The following is a 21220-nucleotide window of genomic DNA, read 5'->3' as shown; positions in this document are numbered from 1 at the left end:
CCATGTTTCCCAATCTTATTTTTAGAGATACAATTGTCTGCTCTAAACACAAAACCTACATTTACTGTCTTGGTGCTATTGCTCATCTTTAATTCTTTGTGAATATCAATATACTTCTCAATTCTAGCCTACTTATAAAACTATGGTATATCCCAACATAATGGACAGTAAAAGCAATTTGAGAAATGCAGGAAGTTTTAATCACCCCTCACCTATTTTGTAGTTTTTCTCAAAGTCAGCAGCAACAACTTGAAAGATCCCCATTAACCACTTTAAACATTACTGACGTTGGCTAAACTTATGTGATTTCTATATGCAAAAAAATATGTCCTTAAAGCAGCTAATCAAATTTGGATATTTGCTTGATTCCAAGTTCTTTTATGGTGGTGTGAGTCATAGAGGTGGGAATCACCAGACAGCCCACAATATGATATCACAACATGTAACTCAGGATACAATATCGCAGCTGTTAACATTTTGCAATATGCCAAGTGTTGCGCTAACATATATTGCAATCTATCACTTTTTTTGAAATTGCAAATTATGTCCTCAAAGTTAAACTTTGTCAGTATCTATTTTATCCACTAGGATAAATTTCAGTTATTTTTTTGACTGTCAAATGTTCCAACACTGTCACTAAAACCGGCCATAAACGTTGCCATAAGCCAGAGTCAGCCTGCAGTTAGAGCGGCAATTACATGCAATCTGTTTCTGATAATACAACAATTAACTGTGAGAAATCAAGGAAATATTACAGTTGTCTAAATAGACAGAAATTCACATTTAACCACTACATTTGTACTCAGCAACCTTCCTGTTTTATAGAAATATAACCAGTGAGTTGAGTTCCCTTGAGTTGTCCTTGTTGACAAAGACTCATTCAGACTGATGGCAACACGTTGGCAATCAGTCTGCATTTATCAAATCAAACAGTAATTATGTGCAATCCTTTAACAATCTGAGTGTGACAGTAGCCAGTGCAAGTCACACTGTGACCGTTTGCATAAAAGTTGCATCCTATCAGGCGACATGAGGCCTCGTTTGTAATGTTCCCAGAGTATTTTAATGTATTTTACAAAACATTACCGTATTGATACAATATTACGATACCACGCTGTATCGACTCTTTTCCCTTCCACCAGTGAATAGTATGTACGATCACGCTACGGGGACCAAAAAAAACAAAAAACAAACCCAACTTAACCATTAATCTCTCTTTCCACCACTATCAGCATTTACTGAATGTAATTATTCCCCTTTTAGCGAAGGATTTTAATGAACCAATTTGATCAAATCCGAGTTATTTCTCAGGCTTCCTGTCCCAACTTAAGGATTTCCTCACGCTGCTCTGTTATGTAAACCTTAATCGCAGCCCAATCCTCAGGAACACCTGTATCCTAAAAACACACTAAGCTCAAGTTGCACCAAATATAGTGTTTGCACATCCGTGTTACATCATTATTTTCACACATTTAGCCTCGAGACAGAGTAAACTTCACAATAAATACTACTTTAGTTTCCAATATAGCTTAATAACTGCATAACATATCTCGGTTCAGGGGAAACGGGAATAATTGGAGCTCTTATACATCATCGTCTGCTGTAATCAGGGCATGACTATTAAACAGGAGGACATTATGTGTACAGACAGCAAACTTCCTTATTGCTTCAGCTGAGTGGAAATCGCAATAACACACACAAACGTGCTTTCACTGTAGATTGCTGTTATTCATATCACAGATACAGTCAGGTCATAAAACAAGAATAGTAACTCAATGCCGTCATCTTTGCACCATAGTACACAATTGACCAGCTCTACATTGTACAATACACCCATCCTCCTATTACGTTTCAGTAACTAATAACGCCACTTTCCCCTCTCCCTCCCTCCCTCTCTACCCCTAACCCTCCCATAGAGTGAAAACACTAACAGTACATCCATAAACTGGATCCCCTTTAAAGTTCACAGACTCGTCTGGACAGAACGAGACCCAGGGGAGATTGTGGGATCTGGCTCTGCTCAGTACACGTCCAGTTTCATGTAGCGCTAGAGGACCAGCTTTGAGGTTCTTAGATAAGAAAAGTGTATCTGTACAGCAGGGGTCCCCTTTTGGTCACGGCTGGGAATGTGATGGGAATTCGTAGGTTTCAGAAGGAAGTAGAGGACAAGGACCAGTTGACAGGTAAGAAAGCTCAGCTTTTTGCCGTTTTATCAGAGGTTAGAGAGGAAGATTGAGGAGAATAAGGACCGGACACGATTGTGGGGGGGAAAAAAAAAACAACCAAACAAACAAAAAATAAATTGAAGGGTGCAAATCTGCTCCTCACATGGAAAAAAAAAATCCTATGTAAAACAAATGAAAAGATGTAGCAACAAATAAACCCCGAAACAAATTCATCCATAATTTGATACATAATGATAAAAATAAATGATTAGGAATAACATGATTTGTTTTGGAAAAGGGGACTAAGTCAGATGTGTTTGGAGAGGAGGGTTCAGTCAATCCTCTGAGCTTGATGAGGAGTCAGAGTCTTTCTGTGCTATGATAACATCGTCCAATAGCGCTTCCTGATCCGAGCTGTCATAGTCCCCCTGTGAAAGGCTGTCTCCTCCTTCCATTTTAACATCAAAGTCTGGACTGGTGAGGAAGTGATGAGAGGACTCCAGGTCCTCCTCGTCCATCATGTAGGCTCCATCTGACACCAGAGTCTCCTCTTCAACTCCGTCCAGGTTGGGGTCTTCGGGGGTAGGCTCTGGAGTGTGGTGATGGTGGTGGTGGTGGTGGTGGTGATGGTGGTGATGATGACGGCGACGGCTTTTCTTCGGGATCTCCGAGTGCTCCGTTAGCAGTCGGTGGAACAGGGTCTCCGGCAGAAAGCCCTGTGAGAAAAAGCAAAGAATCAATATTATCTGAATTAATATGAATAATTCATCGAGTCGGCACAAAAATCAGAGTGAAAAATTATCTGATTCATTGAAATTTATCATACAACTGTTGTGAGAGGCAATTTACTGCCATCTGGGTCATCATCTGACGCCGTCATTTGTGCTTAATTATAGCATCAAGATCATTTTAAGCACAGCACCGCTGCATGTCCACAGCTGCGAGTGTGGTGCAAAAGCTTTGGCTTTGTCCTGAAGGTGGTCAGCAAAATCAAATGTGCATGCTTTAGCCTTAGACTGCTTTATTTCCGACAAGCTGTGCCTGCGATGCTAGTAGATGACTCGCACTCTCTGGTTTGCTCATTTGCAGTGCTCTTCATAGGTTACATTTGTTATTACTCTAACAAAATGACTGAATTCATCTTCATAAATTGGCACAATGAGCACAGAGCTTTCCACCTCCATTGGTGCCTCTTTGCAATTGCAGCGTCACAATTGCGCCCTACTTTGTTATGAATAATTAATAATGACGTCGACCCAATGAAGTATTAGAATTATCAATAAAGATGTAATCTAATCACAAGAGTCATGTAAAATTATAGCATCTTTAATACATACAGAATTCCGAACAGTTTCGGACCACTCCGGTGCTACAGCGTTGTCGGGATTCTCCTCCAGATATTCTCTCAGGTCTTGCAACATTGGACAGAAAGCAGCTCCAACCTACAGAGAAACATTTGCATGCTTGTTAGCGAGGGGCATCATAAAGCCTAAACGTAAACATCACCAGTCTACGCTTGTGTGCAACTGCGCCCCACCTTCTTCCCTGTCCTCATGTTGATGAGTTTGACCTTCTCATTGCCTGTGATGGCTTTATCTGCCCTCCTCCTTCTCTTCCTCTTGCTCCGGTTCACAAGAAGCTGAAGAAACAAGATATGATGAAACATAGTCCCGTACCCGTTTCACCACAAACTGTCACCAGGGTTTGTTTATGAACCAGGACATGAATAAGAGTCATGAATTTACCTCCAGCATGTCTCCCTCCACTTCATAATCTGGGTTTTCCTTCAGCCACGTGGGCGGGTCCCTGCGACGAGGCATCCGCTCCAACGGATCGTGGAGTCCATCCATGTCAGAAAACTAAAAAGAAAGGAAGAGATATGATGATAAGATTATCAAGTGATCTCAAACACTGCTTGGGTTCTGTTGCAGAGGAACATGTAAACCTGACTCTTGTACCTCTTGGTCCTTGCGCTTCTTCCGCCCACTGGCTTCTCCTCCTGACCCATTGGGCATCAAGGCCTGCTTGGAGAATGTGAGCTTCAGGCCCTCCTCCTGGCAGAGTGAGAGGAGGTGGTTTGTATTTTTAACCACAGACTACACATCACAGTCAACAATATTCTAGCAACTTGCATTAACAGTCAACCGACTGCTTCAGGTAAGCTGAACAGAATTTGCCGGTGTATCCCTACAACAATTCTAATGTCTCAACCTTATTCTCACCTTGAGGAGTTTTACAGTAAATTCGCCATCTTCTCCATCTGCCCCTGGGACGGCAGGCATGATGGGGGGTTTACGCATCACCCGTGTGTAAGCCATCTCATCTCCCACCAGCTCCGAGTTCGGGTTGAGCTGAGCTTCAGACACGTAACGCCGGCCCGAGGGCCACTGACCGGTCAGCACGAGGGTGCACAAACTGTCCAGGCGGTTGATCAACACACGGTCCTGAAACAAAAATAATCCCATGAGTGAGTCTTTTACCGTGACAAAACCCCACACATGTATGGATTAAGCGGGCATAAATTACCTTGGGCCAGTCAACTCTGAGGGGATCAGGAGGAGGAATGCCATCCTGAGACGTAGTCATTGAGAGTAAACTATTATCTTCATCCACATCGCACACCTTCATTCCTGTATAGATTGAAAAGAGTAACTTAGCACACAGGTCATTTCTATCTCCCGCCCCACTCAGCATTTTTTCTTTTAACTACCAGCTCACCTCCTTCTACCTCCGCCTCACTCTCTCCACTATCATCGCTGCTACTCGATCGATCTGAGGACGACGAGCCCGAATCAGAGTCTGAATCCGAGTCAGACGCTCCCTCCCCCTTCCTTCCCCCTTCCGTTTTCTCTCCCCGCACCTTGCTCCTCTTGAAGCTCCAGCCCTGACCTCGCATTTTGCCGTCATGGTGACTCAAGGGCGTACTCTGCAATCCAGCAGCGATTTCACCTGCGAGCAACCCAATATTCTCATCGGTTCCCTCCTCTTTCACCCCAAGCATGTGCTCCTCAGTCTTGGGCTGGCTGAGTGTCATGATGGGTGGTGCCTGGGGTGGTGGAGGTGGAGGAGGAGGGGGAGGTGGAGGAGGTGGGGCCTGCTGGTTCTGGATGAACTCATCACGGGCCTGGCTGAAAGTGAACTGTGGGTCTGCGAAGATGGAGAGCTCAGTGCGGCTGACGCCGTGCAGTGATGCGCCCAGCATTAGCTGGCGATCGTGCTCTGGAATATTCCACCAAGCTGGGAGCTCGGAGGTGGATGGAGCCAGAGCGAGACGTTCCTCCAGGCAGGGGTGGGGGAGGACTCGCTCACGAAGGCGACGCAGGAGGCTGATACGGTAAAGAGTACGGGAAGCGCGTTCTTCAGTGATGGGAGCCACAGTCTGGGTAACCTCTGCTGGATCTGAATAAGGTGAGCGTGAAATATGTTAAATCATGTGGTAGATATGGTAGGACACTGACTACAACATACAGGGAGGGGAAAAAAAAAAAAAAAAAAAAAAGAAGAAGCCAAGCATCAATCAATTAGTAATTACCTTCACGGCCTGGACGCAGGTGGCACACCCTCCGGCACATGGCGACAAAGGAACGGAAGTATCGACTGAGGCTCTCATCGGTTTTTTTATCTAGACGGGCAAAAGTACGGAAACGGGTCCAGTCAAATTCTGGCTCTCCTCCTTCAGGAAGACCGGGCTCCTTTTTGATCTTCTCCACACCGAAAGTTGACACCACGCGGTAGAAATCACATTCTTCCCTACGTGTCCACCTGGAAGAAACAGAAGAGAAAGGGGTCAGAATGAGGACGGTATTTTGTATAACTGATTCTGAACTAAAATGGAAAATACTTAAATCTCTTTACGTGTTTATAATGTGACATGGTAACTCAGCATTTCACCTGTAAAAGGTACTATTTCCAAAATCTTAAGCAAGATTTACAAAATAGTGATTTGGTGGGATTAAAGCTTTTACTACTGTGTGTTGAGACAGTGATATAGCAGCAGTATACCTTTGCTGTCGCTCCTGCCGTGCAATCTCCTTCAGCTTGCTGGCCTGTTCGCACCGCCTGCGCCTGCGGTCACCCTTCGCTTCGGCTTCAATCTTCAGCTGCTCTTGTCTGTAGCTGCGCTGGTAAGCTGTGATCAACCGCCGCAGCCGTGCTGTGAGCGATGAGCTTGAGGGCCATTCGCAGACACCGCTATGGCTAGCTGAATTTTCTATGATCACTGGTGGAGGTGCCTTATCTTCCACAGAAATCTCCTCGTCCACATTCATGGACTGGAGGACAAAATAAAAATTTGTTAGTGCTATCATCCAAATCTATGACATTAGAACAGTGCTGCCACATCCAAATGTGATGGGTCTGATATGTACCTCCTCAAAAAGATCTTTGGTGTGTCTTGATGCAGGCTTAAATTCTGGGTCTTCTGAGTACTTATCGTAGTCACCCCTGCATTTAAAAAAAAAAAAAAAAAAAAGATAGAAAGAAAAAGTAAACAATGCAATTATGCAGTAATCTAATTTAACTTAAACACAGACATTTGAAACTTTCAAAATTGACAGAAATGTGAAACTGTAAAAGCTCACAGTTAATTTGAAAATCTGCTACAAATCTATAAGCAAATAACTTCTAAAATCGGCCCAGTTTGCCAACGACACTCACTCGTCTCCCAGTTCAGCATCACCAGTGTGCTGCTCGGCATCAATGGCCTTGTCGTCAGGCCGGCCGACTCTCTCCAGGAAGCAGAGGCAAGGATCAGCGCGCATGGTGGTGTACATCTCATAACCTAAGAGCAGGGAAAAGTCGAGGCTGTTAAACGCTAAATCTTTGACCACCAACACAGAGCAAGAACTGAGCCCGTCTTTAAACCACAATAAGTTCTTCACACTGAACCCACCGTGCTTGAATACACCAGCCAGCAGTGAGCGGTCTGCGTCAGAGTCCCACCATCCTGCGGGCACCTCTTGCTGCTCCATCTCAGGCATCCAGATATCAACATCCCTGTGAAGAAAAAGAAAACAATGTATGGTATATGGCCAGGACTGGCTGCTGTTTGTGTGCGCACTTGTCTATATATATATATATATATTAGATACCTGATATCAGCTCCTTTCAGGACAGAATCAGAATGTTCACCAATAACTTCCTGTTTCAGGTAGTATAGCATACGCACCCTCAGCAACACCCTGACATGGGAGAATGGAGGTTTATATCCATGGTGAATAATCTATACAAATATACATACACACAGCTGACTGGTTCACTAACTTGTTGCACTGATGCTTGAGGTGCTTGCGGTAGCTGTCGTCAAGCAGCAGGGTATCAGGGTTGTACTTGCGGATCCACTCCACCTTCTGAACATCAAATGTACTCTGGGCTTTTACCCTCTTGCCCTTTCTGCCTCTTGGGACAGGAATAGAAAGGCCTAGACACACAAAAAAAGAATAAATACTGCTATTCAGCTTTCACACAGATTAACAGATTTGCTCTTTAACAAGCTAGGAACCACAGTTAGGTCCATAAATATTTTATACAGAGAACTTTGTTCTAAATTTGGTTCTGTTCATTACAACAATGATGAAACGACTCAGACTCAGGTGAAGTGCATCTGAGTTGTAGTTTAGCTTTAATTCAGTGAACAAAAAGATTGCATAAAAATGTGAGGAGCTAAAGCATTTTTTAATAACACAATCCCTTCATTTCAGTAAAACGTAATGGGCAAATTAAATAATTGGAAATAAAATGTTCATTTCTAATAATTGGTTGAAACGCTTTGTTGGCAATGACAGCCTGAAGTCTTGAACTCATGGACATGACCAGATGCTGGGTTTCCTCTTTTTTAATACTCCACCAGGCCTTTACTGAAGCAGCTTTCAGTTGCTGTTTGTTTGCTTTCTGTCTCAAGTTTAGTCTTCAGCAAGTGAAATGCATGTTCAATTGGGTTGAGGCCAGGTGAGTGACTTGTACATTCGAGAATATTCCACTTCTTTGCTTAAATAAACTCCTGGGTTACTTTGGCTGTATGTTTTGGGTAATTGCCCACTTATATTATAAAATACCACACAATTAATTTGACAGCATTTAGCTGGATTTGAGCGGACAGTAAGTCTTTGAACACCTCAGAATTCATTCGGCTACACCAGCGCCTTCTTTCTTTCTCAGGATGTACTAAACTGTAGAATCTTCTATTTGTAATATTGTATCAACGTCTCTGATGTTTTTTTTTCCCCAGCAGCTTTAGGATAGTTCATTTCTCCTGCACGGAGAGCTTCTTTGACTTCATGTTGTCTGTTCACAGCAAAATCTTCCAAATGCAAGCGCCACACCTCAAATCAACTCCAGGCCTTTTATTGATAATGATTTAATGAAGGAGTTGCCCAAACCTGCTCATGAAACAGTCTTTGAGTCAATTGTCCAATGACTTTTTGTCCCTTTAAAAAGAGGGCGCATGTTAAGGAGCTAAACTCCTAAACCCTTGTGGATATCCTCAAATGAAAGTTGAGTCTACACATTATGTCCATTATATACTATAACTGGAATATGTTTCAATAAATGGGTAAAAAACAAAAACAAAACCTGTGTCAGTGGTCAAATATATATGCACCTAACTGTATGAGGGATAAATGGGAATGCTAAGTGCAGCTCCATACCCGAGTGGTTGAGTAGCGTTTGTGGTTCACGCCCATTCTCTGGCGGCGTGATGAGCTCCCAGATGAAACTCTTGATGTTCTCGTCTCCACGATAGTGAAGCAGACAGAAGACCAGAATAACGCGACAGATCGTCTCCACATCACGCTCGCTCAGACGCCGCTTACACCTGGCATGGGATAAGATGTCCCTCCAGCGACCCCAACTAAAAAAGACGAACACAGGTAAAAGAGTGAAAATAAAGGACAAAACCCAATTAAAAAGAAAAAAATATATTTATACAGGAAATGCACTCTTCGCACCCATAGACGAGAAGGTGTTTCTCCACCCGGAAACAGTCAGTGCGGCCGTAACCACCTCCGCTGTGGCGGTCAGACCGCCGAGAAGCACGCGAGTGTCTGGAATTGGACGGTGGGTACTCTTCATCACTGTCTAGATCGGACAGGTCTCCACCTTCACCGCGTAGACTGGAGAACTGACGGGTCTGCTTACGAACTCTTGGAGTGTCGATCACAAGAGTGTTCTGTGAAGAGAAACACGTTATATTAAGATGAACACAATAAACAACTCAAACTTGGTGTATGAGAGGATAGGTGCTTTTAAATAAATCTAATACAAGTTGACACCATTTAGCTCTACAATTCTCATATGAATTTCTTTACCAAAAAAATAAAACAGCATAGCTTTACCTTCCTATTGATTGTGTCCATGTCTATGTCTGCTTTCTTGGCCCACTTCTGCCAGAACTCAGGGTCATCGAGGGCGATGTCAGTACGGTTCTCAGAGGCCACAAAGCTGGCTTTGGAGAAAGTGGAACCTTTTCCCTCGCTCTCAATGGTGATGGTAGTGGCTCTTCGCTGAAGGATCTGGTCAATATCTTCCTCACAGAACCGACTACCCTCGTCGTTCTCATCCATGATGGCAGCATAAGCCCCCTTCCTAAGCAGATCTTCTATCTCCTTCTTGGAGAACTGCTGGATCTGTTGAAAGGCATCGAATTTACAAATTACCCAGACTGGATTTCAAAAGGCTAGTTTTGAAAAAAAACCAAAAATATACTACAACTGATCAATAATGTGGCACGGCAGTCAGAGTCTGTGACTTTTCTTACCCCATTGACGTTGCTGTCTTTGTTGCCACTCATGCTTTGCAGGACTGCACGGTCTAGGCCTAGCTTCAGACTTGCTTTATCAAGCATCTCCCGCTCATAGGAATTTCTAGTGATGAGTCGGTAGACCTTGACAGCCTTTGACTGGCCAATACGATGACATCGGGCTTGGGCCTAAAATAGCCATTTAAAAAACAAATTAAAAAAACAAAACAAACAAAGGGGTCAAGAGAGCAGAACTTGCATAAAATGAGGAGAAAGTACAAAGTTTGAACCAAATATTTTAAGATTGTTTGATCTTTTGGTTATATTCATGCCACTTTATGTCTTGTACCTGCAGGTCATTTTGAGGGTTCCAGTCAGAGTCAAATATAACACAAGTGTCAGCAGCAGTTAGGTTAATACCCAAGCCACCAGCACGGGTACACAGCAGGAAGACAAAGCGGTCTGAGTCAGGTTTGCTGAAACGATCGATGGCAGCCTGTCGCAAGTTCCCACGCACTCTACCATCAATTCGCTCATAAAGGTATCTGTAAAAACAAGTTACATTAACCTACCACACAGCATTCTGCAAGCACTAAAAAATATTTCAAAAAGATTTTTAATGATCGCTGACTTAGCATGCATTTGACATTTATTTATCATTTTAGAAAAACTGCAACATATACACTGCGGTCATCATACCTCTTGTTGATGAGGTAGTCCTCCAGAATATCTAAGCAGCGCACCATCTGGGAGAAGATGAGCACTTTGTGGCCACCAGCCTTGAGGCGAGGCAGCAGCTTGTCCAGTAGCACCAGCTTTCCAGCCGACCGAATCAGAGCCTGCAAATGGAAGTCAGGGGCCAGGGGGTCGTACACCTCCCGCAACTCCGCTACGATCTTCTCCTCCGCACCTGAACATAACAACAAGAACATATTGGTTTTAAATAAATATGATACCTGCTGGCAAAACCTGCAGTGCTGCCGCTGTATTTTAGAAACATCACATGTTAATAACATCTGCCAAATATCAAATGATTATATGAACTACATGACACAATTTAGATCTGTGAGCCTGAGTGTACCAAAGGTACAAAGAGCTAAAAAAAAACTTCGACCTAATGTTGTTTATCAATGCCAGAGGATAAACTCTGATAAATAAGCTGTCTCCACTAGTAGGGATGGGTATCGTTTAGGTTTTATCCGATACCGGTGCCGGTGCTTAAACGGTGCTCAAACCGGTGCTTAAAGAATGGAGAACACACAATTGGTCCAAAAACCTCTCATGTTCAGCTGTTTTTTTTTTTTTTGTAAAAAGATAACAATGTTAGCCTTTTCTGCAGCTATAGGGCATATATGGTATCACTCTTGGCTGGAAGCAGTGCTTAATCAATGGAAAAAACACAAACTTTGTCCAAAAACCTCTCATGTTTAACTGTTTTCCACTTTTTCTTTGGTCATTTTAGCCTTTTTGGCCAGGGTGAAGGGAGTATCTGCCATCAAACAAGAAGACAGCCGCATGTAACTACGACTGTGTTTGCTAGTTCACCTTACATGCATTAATGTAATAACGTGGTTAGCCTACTCAACGTAAATTACACACGGACAACATTAAGCTACTCACGCAGAGAAGAACGGCTGCTGCTGCCATCATCATCCGGGTCCGATAACAAGCACCACACCCGCAGTAGATGCGCTCGGTGTGAGGTCTCGCGGCAAGCTTTCAAATACGGTGCATTTTTCGGCTTTTAAAAAAATGCGTCGCCAGGTGTTTCATCGGATTTGAGGTGTTTTCACAGTATCACCTTAAAGCACTTGTTGCAGGCTGCTGAGTTTGCATATTTTGCTGTGAAGTACAGCCAGACTTTTGACCGCTTTGCCTTGGGCATTTTTAATCTGTAGCTCTGCTCTAAAAGAACGTATGTACCTGGACCCGCCTACTATCCTCGGAAACGTAAAATGATTGGCTAGAATTCAAAGTGTATCACATCTCAGGAAAAAAAAGCACCGAAATAAAGCACCGAAATGTGCGCTGCTTTTCGGTCTGGTTACTACCGTTTATGTCAGAACCGGTGCCATCATGGCACCGGATACCGGTACCCATCCCTATCCACTAGAGGGGGAAAAAAAAAAAAAAAAAAAAAAAAAAACTCGTTAAGAGTCATGTAATACCATTGATGAGGTAGGGGTGGTTGCAGCACTTGCGGAGCTCCATCATAGTGTTGAGCAGGTTGGGGACATTGCTGTTACTGCTTGCTCCTAAACTGAGGAAACTGAAGTTTCTCTCCAGAATGGCCCGGTAGTACTTCTTCTGGATATCTGTCAGCTCAACCTGAGAGGAAACAATTGCACATTATGTTTTTTCTCCCTTTAAGCTCACCAGTGATGTTATGGCAATCATCAATTGAGATCCTTGGTTTTTTTTTTCTTTTTCTTTTTTTTGGTGAAAAGAAAAGGTCTCGCATTAAGATTTTATTCCATCTAACCTCAATGATGGTCTCCTGTTTGGGTGCCAAGTTCTTCTCTACATCCTCCTTGAGCCTTCGAAGCATCATGGGTTTCAAGATTGCTTGTAGCTTCTGAACCTAAAGGACCAAAACAAATAATCAGCTCAATAGCGGGCAAGGGAGTCGATGCGTATATGTAACGACGACAAACAGAATAAGGTTATCGATGCTAACGCCAATATTTAGGCATGTCGCACCTGTTCTTCTGTTTTCAAGTCTCCAAAGTCTCTGAGAAATTCAGTTTCAGAGGGGAACTGGGCAGGCTCCAGGAAATGAAGCAGACTAAAGAGCTCCTCCACAGTGTTCTGGAGGGGAGTGCCAGTCAACAACACTTTGTGTTCCTGAAAGAACCACAAGACACAAAATGTGAGATGGAAGAAAAAAAGAAGGGCGAGTGTAAAACCGTGTGGTGATAAATCAGGGACGATGCAGAAGGAACAAGATCCCAAAGAAACGGATTAGCCGAAGTCTGAAAGTTTTTTAAAACCATTTGGGGTGCACTTCTGTGTAAATGAAAATTTTTTAATTCAATTAAAACTGTGCTGGACACCATTATGTCAGTATTCCTGTTATTCAGCAACATTAGCTGTGGTCCACTCACCAGGTCCAGCATCTTTAAGCTATCCAAAAGCTTGCAATTACGATTTTTGAGACGGTGAGCCTCGTCAATGATGACGCAACGCCAGGCGATCTCCCTCAACTCGGGGCAGTCAGATAGCACCATCTCAAAGGTTGTGATGAGAGCATCGAACTTGTACGCACCCGGGATTAAATGCTCCTGCACACAAAATCATGATTTTCATTAAACATGTTATGAACACATTACAAAAAACACAAAACAAATCGCTGGCGATCATAACCAATAACTTTACCTTCTCATCTTTGCAGTACATCTCATACTGCTGTATCATCTGTCGGCTGGCCAGGCTGCCGTGATAGACGATGGCATTCATGTTGGTCCACGTAGAGAACTCCCGCTCCCAGTTGGTGATGGTGGAGAGGGGAGCAATGACCAGAAAGGGGCCCTGGACACCAGCAGCATAAACCTCAGATAGGAGTGCAATAGACTGGATGGTCTTCCCCAGACCCATCTCATCTGCCAGGATACAGTTCTGCCTAAAATAAAGAAACATCATTTGAGTGCAAAATGCGGTGGTATGTTCACATTGTCTGAAACTAGTTTGAAGGTTAAAATATGTTTCTGACCATGGTGTTAAGCAAAAGAGTGTGTGGGATAAATACCTGTTGTACCAGTTAAAGAGCAGCCAGTTGACTCCTTCCAGCTGGTACTCTCTGAGTGTGTTACCATTCTTGTACTCTCTGGTCTCCTCCAACTTTTTCCAAGAACTGGCAGGAGGCCGTGCCTAAATAGAAGAGAAAAAATAGATGAAAAACTCACAAGAAACATCGTTGTTCCCTTACGTAAGTTCTCATTTTTTCCATTAAGCCAAGTTTTGAAGGAAGGAAGGAGACAAAAGTAAAAAAAAGAAACTCAAAGAAGCATTTCTGCATCTTGATGCAGAGCAGATTAGTCCTGTTGGAACAACTGGGGATTTTCTAAAGTTTGGTTCACAGTGAATGGTAACCTGCACTGAACATGTTTGATTTGTGCACTGGGGGTTGTGTCAGTTTGTTTCTGTTACACACAAAGTGTCTCTCTAAACTGTTTACATTAAACGTTTAACAGAGAAACGCAGGGACAAACTTAAAGTTACAGCTTCCTCCCACCATTGTTTAATTAAACTGTAGTTTGGGATTCTAAAACACGGATGCTGGATACACATCTTCATCCAAGCCAGCATCTTCACAATCACGTGCTCTTCCAAATTTACAGTCACCAATAGTATTTCTGGACTTATGACCTGACAATTTCACATCAGTGGCTTTGGTCATCACTGTAATGTTGTGTTGAAAAGAATACAGGGTTGTACTATCAGACGTCACAACATAAATACACACAGATACATTACTATATCTTTTACATGACTGCTCACCGCTCTCTTAAGGCGAGGTTGTCTGTTTTGGATCTTGCTGAATTCTTCAACCTTGCCTTCGTCCACATCCTCCTTCAGCTCCCAAGTAGCATCTTCATATGGCAGAGAGCACCACTTCACCAAGTAGTAGATAACAGGCTGACAGGACGAGAGAGAATGGGAATTAACACAAGCAATTTGCAATTTTGCAAAGGGAGGCCAAAGGTTAATGCCTCATCTCTCACCTCGCCGTTGTCCTTGTCCACACTGTGGGACACATCCAGGATCCTGTCCACCTCCACGTAGTCTGGATTAAAAGGCTCCTCGTCCTAAAGAAAACAAAAGCATTAGCCACAGACAGCATAAGGATAAGTGCATCTAACTGAGATACACCCAAACTGACAGGTTTCAGCGTGTGCTTCCCGCTCACCTCCTGGAACAAGTGCCTCATCTGAGCTTGCTTGGTCTTGAACCTCTTAATCTTTTGATGGATCCTCTTGTCTTTCTCCAGCTGCTCCAAAGTGGCCCACTCGCAGTGCAAGTATGAACTGAAAACAAGAGTGTGCAGTTGTACTCATTTTTACTCACTCACCCATCCCCTCAAACAATAAACAAAAAAAACAAACAAAAAAAAAAAAAAGGTGTCACGTGCCAGAGTCAAAGATGCTCAGAGAGACACTGCAACTTACTAGTTTTTGTATTTCACAAAGAATTCTTCTATATTTGTATACTGGCCTGGAAACACCTTAAAAACAAAAGAGCAAATTTGAAGCCATTACGCCCGCAACAACTTAAACTATATTAAGTAATTTAGTGATTATAATTAATTAAGTGAACGTACTTCCTTCTTGGTTAATCTCATGGAGAGAATTTTGTCTACAATGGCAGCATCTTCTTCACTTGGGTTTTCCTGTAAAATAAATACGTGTCAAAAACTCACACTACAAACATCACAAATAGCCACACATAAATGTGAATAAAAACAAACACCCCAAAATACACACAACCAGCATCCGTCTCATCGTGACAATAAGAAGAAATGATATTGTTCCACACTCACCACAAAGAACTGCATACTGGGCAATCCATCACCATCCAGCTCCACTTCCTGTTTGAGCTGCAGTGGTGCCCCACTGCTGATGGAAGCCACAGCTGCCGCGGTTGTAGTAACATCTACGTCTTCCTGCTCGTCCTCATCATCCGTTATCTTGATATCTAGATCCTCAGTGTACTTCTTTCTCTTCACCACACGATTGGAGCGTCTCTTCTGAGGAGAGAGGGGCGCAATTTAAACGTGTGTATTCTGTGCAGCAGGAGCTGAGTGTTATTAGACAGTTTTTATTTAGAATTCATTATATTTCTGTGGTATCTTGACTTATATGCCCCCTTTTTCCAAATCGGTTCATAACTGGGACGTCCCAGCACATAACTGGATGTGTGTCAACCACCTGAGACAGGAAGGGAAGCTACTCATCTGCAACTACCAGGTGGTTTTATTAGGACAAGTCTTTACTGTGGAAGTACTCCACATACTCTTAATCTTCTGTTTATTTTATGTCGCAATTATTATCACAAAGACATCAAATCAGGGCAATGTACTGTCAACAATTGCTACCAACAAACAGTACGATTATGAAGTGTTCACAGTGGGGCAAAAAAAGAAAAGAAAGGATGGCTCAACACTATTTGTTGCGTCTACTTGTATGATTTTATGAGCGTGCATGTGCTTGTACCGTAATCATGTCATCCTCCAGCGCAGCAGGTGACGCAGGACTCAACTCCCCGTCAGAGTGGTCTGAGGACGCGTTTCTCTTTCTTTTCTTTGCTCCAACTAGAGTGATAGTACTGTAGGATGGAGGGGGGGGGGGGGGGGGTTTAAATATGGTTTTCTTCAAAGCTGCATTTCTAAATGTACAGAAATAAGCTGTGCATTTAAATGAGACATCTTCATTTGCTTACTTCGCCTTAGCTTTGCTTTTGCTCTTGTTCGCAGCACTGGGTATTACTGTGCCTCCTGCCACTATAGTTGTTCCTCCTGGTGCCTTGACTTTTCCCTTTTTGTCAGGCCCTCCTGCGGTTTTGGGTGCCGTTCCTCCAGATACAGGGCTTTTCTTCTTACTTCCTCCACCGCTGGTTTTCTTCTTAGCACTAGACACCACCGTCACGGTACCCCCCATTTCTGGGGAAGACTGCGTAGCTGGAAGCTCATCCTGGTTAAGGACTCTGGGTAGGTTCTTCTCACCACGAGCTTTGGCCCGAGCTATAGCCTCAGCCACTATACGGTTAGCTTTCTCTTGCTTGCAGAGAATCTCCACTCGCCGCACAGAGGCAGGCTCTCCGGGCGCCTTGGTAATGCGGATGGCCTGGGATGGAGTGGTAGTTGTAGAAGACGGTCCTGCTGCTGAAGTGTTGATGACCTTCACAACAGAGACGGTGCCGCCAGCCGACGAGGCTGCGCTTGTCTGAGTTAAAGAGAAGGTTAAAAATACATAACATTTTTACAAAATTACAATACATTCTTCCCTGTAATTTCTCTCAGTTCACATTAAAAGCCCCACTCTAATGTAGAGAATAAATAAAATCTGCAGATTAGAGGTCTACCTGTGGCTGCAGAAGCATTTTGAGTGGTACTGCCACTCGCTGCCCTCCTTGGCCTTGGGATATTTGCAACACCTGAGGGCTGCCGGTATTCCCAGCTCCTGAAACCAGCTGGTACTGCACACATGAAAAAGACACATCAAGTTACAGATTGATCAGATAACAAACAAAACATAACAAGCCTTGTCTGAGGGACTTCCTAAAAATTAACAAGAATTTTTATTTTTTTTAAATGCAAGTTTCCGAGAATAAGTTGTATTAACAAGTTTTTAAAACTGGATGGCATATGACTTGTAAAAGCAACCTGTAGCACATGGATGAGACTTCCTTCTGACTCCAAAATTTTCTTTAAACTAGGTGGTGTTCCCACCCATACAGACTTTGAGTGGGCTACATCATAAATACACGCACACACGCCTGAAAAATAAAAATAAATAAACAATGTCTTTATGTTATCAGTTTACTAGTAGACAGTTTGCACTGTCTTATTGTGAAAGTTCAAATGCTTGAAATAAACTAGCATGAGTCCTTCCAGTTTCATGGTTTGCCTGTTGGGTTGCTACTGTAGTTATCGTTCACACTGCCCCCTCCCCCACACACACACACACGGCAAAGGTATTTCAAAATTTTGTTGTCATGTTGCTTTAAACTGGTTTTAAAAAAACCAAACAAAAAAACCCAAACATAAAACCCCCACAATGACCATGTAAAATTGTTATTAACTTGACAGAAAGACTAAAACATTGATTAGACACAGATTAGACACACATGTGTCTAATCTGATTATTTGGAGTAATAATAAACTTAACATTCCTATTAAAAGACCTAAATTTGCTGGTTTTTCAACCTGAAGCCATTAAATATCACGTAACAAAGACACGGAGAGAATGTCAATATATTTAAAATGCACCGTCCTTTATCTCCAAGCTTGCCAGTCCCTCCACATCACATACCACAAAGTGCGTTTCAAAACAATCAATGCTCTTCAGCTGATCAGAGAAACTACCTCTGAATACTAACTGATACCGGTCAGTGGAGCCAAGATGGTGATTAAGCTGGTCTGATCTGTCCTGGCTAAAAGACGTTGTCAAAGCCAAGGTGTTTTGCCATGTCACCTCATATTACACAGAATATTACATTTGTACATCTGAAGCACTGTGTACTCTGGTACACATGTTGAACTAAAATATTAGTTACACAGTGACACCTTTGAGGAGGAGCAAACTTTCACAGATTTCAGAACTATAGTACTTGCGAATGGTGGAAATTAAAAGCAGACCGGTATTCAAGATGATTGACAAGGGAACAACAACAACAACAACAACAAGACTTTCAAGGCCCCACTTACTTGAAACAACAGAAATTAAGAGCAATTTGAATGATTTTCCCAAAAACATGCCATCAAAACTCAACGTAACTTATTAACACTGTTAAACAAGCCGAGACCTCCAACTCCTACAGCACTCGTTTCTCACCTTTACACCACCTTGCTGATTGGGCTGTTGTTGCACCTGTAGCTGAATTGTGAGAACTTTGGGCTGCCCTCCAGCCTGGCCTGCTGCTCGTGCCTGGGTCAGGGCTGCTAGCTGGCTCCCCTGGAGCACCAGTTTCCCCCCGGGGAGCTGCCCCAGAACCAGTTTAGTTGGGGCCTGGGTCTGCTGAGGTTGGCCTCCTTGTGCCGTCTGAACCTGCTGGACTTGGGTGACCTGCTGTTGGGCTGCAAGAGCTTGACCTGCTTGAGTTGCAGAGCCAGCCTGGGATGGCTGCTGAAGAACCAAGGTGATGCGTTTTGCTTCTCCACCCTAGAATGAGAAATGCAGAAGGACATTTATAACTGAACTAATTAAAAAACATGAAATCAGCAGTTATCCTGATGGTATAACAAATGTCACCTGCTGACACTTTGTGGTCTGCTTACCTGCGTCTGGGCCTGCATAGCTGGCTGGAGCTGCACTTGGCCCTGTGCCTGGACCTGGATCTGAGCTGCCTGGGGTTGAACTTGGATCTGAGCAGCTTGGTTTTGGAGCTGCACTTGGCCCTGTGCCTGAACCTGGATCTGGGCAGCCTGGGGTTGAGTTATCTGTGCTGTTGCTGGAATCTGCACTTGAACTGGCTGGCCTTGTGTCTGCTGCACCTGCTGGGGCATGGACGTGAGCAACACCTGTTTCACTGGTCCATTAGGAGACTGCAGCAGCCTCTGCACTCCTGCACCACCCACCTTCACTTGTGTTTGTCCTGGGCCTGCCTGATTCAATACTGTTCCGCCCTGCAGGATGGACATGCCAGGTTTGAGTGGTGTGCCAGACACTACACGGATGACCTTTCCACCAGTCTGACCCGTGGCTCCTGATACAGTCTGTAGCACCTGTGCTTGACCCTGGGGACCTTTGAGAATGACGATTTTGCCACCAGCCTGTTGTGTAATGGCAGCTAACTGCTGGGGAGTAAGCTGGTGGGTTATCTGTGTGAGCTGCTGGGTGGTGGCGGTGGTTGTAGCTGGAGAGCTAGAAACAGTCAGAGGCGAGCTCAACAGGACAGTGCTACTGGTGGCCCCACTGGCATTGCTGGCAATTGGTATGGTGGTCTGGGCCTGTATCTGATTCACAGTATCAGTAGGAGTAGGGGCAGGGGTCACAGGAGGCGCTACAGCTATGGAAATGGTCTGAGGAGTTGCCACTTGCACTGGCTGCTGTGTGGGGACTTGAACAGGGGCTGGATCCGGAACGGCTGGAGCTTCTACAGGAATACCGAGGCTCGTGTTAGACGCGAGCTCAGGAGCAGGCTCAGACTCTGGTGTTGGATCCACCTGACCCAGAGCGAGCTTGAACGCTTCCTCAACCGGGTCCGAGGAACCCTGAGAAAAGGAGTCGTCCGGTAGGGCATCCAAGTTAAACAGGGGTGTGTCCTCAAAGAGGTCCATAATGGGATCTGCCATCTTGCCCACTCCACACAGGGAGATGGGCACAATGTTAAAAAGACTCCGAGATGGAAGCTAAATAGTTGTTGTCCAGTTCTTCTCAATTTTTAGATAATCAGCTGTGAAAGGAAAGGAAACAACAGTTAGACACAATTTTCTTACTGACTTTGTTCAAAGAAATGCTGCACTATTACAGCATAACGTCTCTCAGACCTTTACATCAAACTGTGAAGTGACAGCTCTAATGGTTAGTACAAGAGTGCTTAAGTTAAGGAAGGGAGAAGCAGAGAAAGGTAATCATTGTACTTTTTATTATGGTTTTCTGGTGGCTATGAAGATCATAATCAGTGGAAATGTCTTAAGGGTTAAAAGGACGTGAACAGTTTACTAAAACAAGGATCACTTTATGTAAACACGCTTTTATTTATCTTAGTGGCTGTGGTGGAAATTATCCGGTTAATGCAGTTAATGGGCCGCATAAAAAATAAAATAAAATAATGCTAGAAAGATGTAGCAGCTTGTAAACTAGAGACGAAACATTAAAAGTATAGTTTTGGAATTCATCCTCCAACTCATGGCCACACCGTCCAGAAACGCTTTCAAAGTGAAATTAAAAGCTTTGAAAACACACAAAAACAGTGCTCGTCGGCTTAAGTGTTAACATATAAAGAGAAAGTACGCGGATAACATTTAGTGAATGAGAATAACGAGCAGTGAAGTCATACGATTAGGTCAGTGATGCTGGAAAGACGGGATGCTTTCCTCTCAGGTCGTATTGCAGTCTTTCTCCCAAAACCGTCGGCTAGCATTAGCTTCTACCGCTACAAAAATGTGCCTGTTACAAAGGCGTGTGTGGCACCGTAAACACATTTAGACTCAAAAACACGATGAATTGTGTCCTCTTCGCCGTCAGTTCGCTTTCCAGTCATTTACTATCAACCATTCAGTCCACCGGACTCCTTCAATATCGTCAACAAACCGGACCAAACCAAAGCAACGTGCCACAATAACCATTGCCCGTCAACGTTCAGACACAGGTTAGGCCGCATTGCTGTTTCGGCTGGCCTGCGTCTATTTTCGGCAAAAATACGTGAAAATAACCATCATATCTACTGCCCCAACTCTCACAGTAATAATTTCAGGGTGCTAAATTTACCTTTGCGTCGACACACATGGCTTTCTGAGTCTCACAACACTGTACGATTACAGGAAACGGCCAGGAGAGAGCAGGAACTAACATTCTTGCCAGAGAAAGCTCAGAAAGCGTGCCCCTCTGGTGCCGTGAAACGATCATTGGTTAGCCTCCTCCCAAGCCGGCAGCATACGGCA

The 21220-nt window shown here is 43.7% G+C and overlaps 1 protein-coding gene across 2 annotated transcripts; it reads right to left on the bottom strand.

Annotated features, from left to right (window-relative positions):
- Positions 1-1044: 1044 nt before the first annotated feature.
- chd8 (chromodomain helicase DNA binding protein 8) lies at positions 1045-21178 on the bottom strand. 2 transcript variants are annotated; one of them, XM_040044839.1, is made up of 39 exons: positions 21048-21178; positions 18893-20010; positions 18450-18776; positions 16978-17091; positions 16336-16838; positions 16110-16221; positions 15437-15643; positions 15218-15286; positions 15066-15121; positions 14807-14924; positions 14622-14705; positions 14398-14535; positions 13646-13767; positions 13276-13519; positions 13005-13181; positions 12601-12744; positions 12383-12481; positions 12069-12228; positions 10600-10810; positions 10250-10445; positions 9919-10089; positions 9497-9787; positions 9110-9330; positions 8810-9012; positions 7428-7584; positions 7256-7345; positions 7057-7160; positions 6822-6945; positions 6533-6608; positions 6168-6436; positions 5698-5927; positions 4884-5564; positions 4692-4795; positions 4388-4609; positions 4124-4219; positions 3911-4024; positions 3703-3804; positions 3503-3607; positions 1045-2881 (listed from the first exon to the last, which is right to left on the bottom strand). In XM_040044839.1, the coding sequence occupies exons 2-39, from the start codon at positions 19907-19909 to the stop codon at positions 2501-2503; spliced, it is 7839 nt and encodes a 2612-aa protein (XP_039900773.1). In that variant the 5' UTR covers positions 19910-20010; positions 21048-21178; the 3' UTR covers positions 1045-2500. The 2 variants fall into 2 exon arrangements, with proteins under 2 accessions (XP_039900773.1, XP_039900774.1); XM_040044840.1 differs by having other exon boundaries at positions 15437-15640.
- Between the last annotated feature and the right edge of the window lie 42 nt (positions 21179-21220).

Source organism: Simochromis diagramma, unplaced genomic scaffold (assembly GCF_900408965.1).
Source record: "Simochromis diagramma unplaced genomic scaffold, fSimDia1.1 OVJJ01000663.1, whole genome shotgun sequence".
NCBI lineage: Eukaryota > Metazoa > Chordata > Actinopteri > Cichliformes > Cichlidae > Simochromis > Simochromis diagramma.
Note: the sequence above shows the minus strand (reverse complement) of the source record. Positions and strands in the feature narration are given on the sequence as shown.

Coding starts and splice junctions, on each gene's coding strand:
- chd8 (XM_040044839.1), bottom strand. CDS start 19,909: ATGGCAGATCCCATTATGGACCTCTTTGAGGACACACCCCTGTTTAAC. Junction 17,092..18,449: donor ATCAGCAAGGTGGTGTAAAG/GTGAGAAACGAG, acceptor TCATGTGTGCAG/TACCAGCTGGTTTCAGGAGC. Junction 12,745..13,004: donor GCTTAAAGATGCTGGACCTG/GTGAGTGGACCA, acceptor TGGTTCTTTCAG/GAACACAAAGTGTTGTTGAC.